The 2,500-nt window shown below is 33.3% G+C and overlaps 1 protein-coding gene across 1 annotated transcript in view; it reads right to left on the reverse strand.

The window, feature by feature from the left end:
* Positions 1 to 1,073: 1,073 nt before the first annotated feature.
* Positions 1,074 to 2,500, reverse strand: part of GSC (goosecoid homeobox) — a 7,801-nt gene continuing 6,374 nt past the window's right edge. Inside the window, exon 3 of the mRNA XM_040332128.1 lies at positions 1,074 to 1,460. Within this exon, the coding sequence (XP_040188062.1) occupies positions 1,308 to 1,460 (153 nt within the window). The 3' untranslated portion in view covers positions 1,074 to 1,307. The remainder of the gene's footprint in view (positions 1,461 to 2,500) is intronic.

Raw genomic sequence — 2,500 nt, forward strand, 5'->3', positions numbered from 1 at the left:
ATATATATATATATATATATATATATATATATATATATAGATAGAAAGAGAGAGATCATATATAGCTACAGTATATAGATGATATATCTATATTCCATTCCTTCTGTATTGAGCTGTATTGTAATTGTACTGTCCCCCTTTACATTGTAAAGCGCTGAGCAAACTATAAAAATCCTGTATAATAATAAATAAACCTATACATTAAATATATATTTAAACCTATGAAATATACATATATATATATATATATATATATATATATATATATATATTATTAAATATAAAAACCAAAGTATCAACATTTCATAAAGTAACTCTAAATGCACTTGAGATTTAAAATCCCAGCATCCCCCTCAGTTTACGTCTTCTAGGGCAAGCCAGTACTTGTAGTTCTACAAAAGAAACAAAATTCTTTAAAAAAGGCAGCTGACTAATACTTTGCAAGTAGCAATAAATGTTAGCATCGCCAAAGAGCTAAACACCCCCTCCCCCACTGTGTCTTTAAAAAGCATGCAGAGACTAGTAGTTCTTCAGAAGCTAGGGTACCAGCTTGCACAAGGAATTTCAGATGTTGGGGCTGATTTTGCAGACTGGACTGGGAAACTTGTCTTTACTTGAAATATCCAAAGAGATCCTGAGTATTTTTTTTATTTTATTGAACCAATAAATAACGTTGTTGGATATGCGACTATTAAGAGAACAATAGTGTTACAACCAAATTTAATAATAATTTCTTATGGTATTGCCATGAATGTGGCATCTAGATGTATACTGTTGCCCAAAGCCCCCTATACCTGTGCACACACATTGGCATCAAAGATTTGTGAGATTTCTAATTAGCAGAATGGATTTTTCAAAGTGATCACAAGTTCTAGGAACCAATGGAAAATCAGCTCCCTTTTACAAGTTATATCCAGCAAGTCCTAATCCCCCCTCCCCCTTCTCACAAACACTCTACCCCTTCCCCACCCCCAGGGGGTCCCGAAACACCCCACCACCACATGCACCATGCAGAAAGCACTTACCTTCCTAAACCTTTTCTGTCCTTGTACAAAAGACTGGAAGACAGAGGCTTACAGAGAAAATGGTGAAGTCACCATCGTTTTATTTTTGTGATTCCTTTAACTTAAGGTATAAATAGCACATTCAGTACAGTGTATAGCTGTGCAATATGTCTGCAACACACATGTAATATTTACAGGTAAATATACAACTCTATGTACAGATCCCACCAAAAAAGAAAGTGTGCAAAGGGCGCTTCCTCCTGCGCCAAGTCCAAGGACCTTGGCCCCAATGCCGCCAGGGGGTCAACTGTCTGATTCCAGATCACTTTTGCCCTGTTCCTCTGCCTTGTCTGTAGAAGGTTTGGATCCTTTATTCCATTTTTGTCCATTTTCGGACTCTTCGGAGGAAGAGCGCTTTTGTCTACGCCACTTGGCCCTGCGGTTCTTGAACCAGACCTGCGTCAGAAAATGTGCATGTTAGCAATAAAATCTTGCAAATGCTAGCATGTTTCAATGTACTGGTCTTGAAAAAAAAAAATGTCTAATGGAAGCAATATATTGATGTATGTGTTTTACAACAAATGTCAAAAAGGAAATGTTGGTCAAATAAAGGGGAAGAATCAAGTTCTGCAAAATCCAGTGCAGCTCTGCATAGAAACCAATCAGCTTCCAGGTTTTATTGTCAAAGCTTAATTGAACAAGGTGAAGTTAGAAGCTGATTGGTTATTATACTCAACTGCAGCAGATTCTGTGTGCTCCAAGTTTTAGTAAATTTCCCCCAAATGTCCCAGACAGGAGGTAAGGAGAAATACTATACAAAAACAACAATACAAAGCTGACATAAAAAAAAAATGACTGTCTGTTTTGCTGTTACTGATTTTTCCCTCCCCCTCCTGTCTCTGCTGAAACAGTTGTCACAGTAAGTACAGGCAAATGTTCCTAATGAAGCCCAGGATTTCTGTAAAAAATCGACAGGGGTTCTAAAACTCAAAAAAAAAAGAAACACGTTTTGACTGTACATACACTTTATAAATAGACGCATGTATGCATTTTGTTTGTACGCCAATATATATATATATATATATATATATATATATATATATATATATATATATATATATATATATATATATATATATATATATGTTGTTAGAATTACAGCATGAGAAGAGATGAAAAAAGTTATATATTTATAATTTTGTATTTATATTATATATTATTTTATATATAATTGTATACAATTTGTTTGCACACCAAAATAATATACATGTTGTTAGAATAACAGCATGACAATAGATTAAGAAAAAAAATATATATATACATATCTATCTATCTATCTATCTATCTATATAGATAGATAGATAGATAGATAGATAGATAGATAGATAGATAGATAGATAGATAGATAGATATCATTTATTATTTTTATTATATATTCTTGTATATATAATTGTATACATCTTTTATGCACCGTGTTTGTATGCATATAGAATTTA

The sequence above is a fragment of the Rana temporaria genome, chromosome 13 (genome assembly GCF_905171775.1).
Source record: "Rana temporaria chromosome 13, aRanTem1.1, whole genome shotgun sequence".
Taxonomy (NCBI): Eukaryota; Metazoa; Chordata; class Amphibia; order Anura; family Ranidae; genus Rana; species Rana temporaria.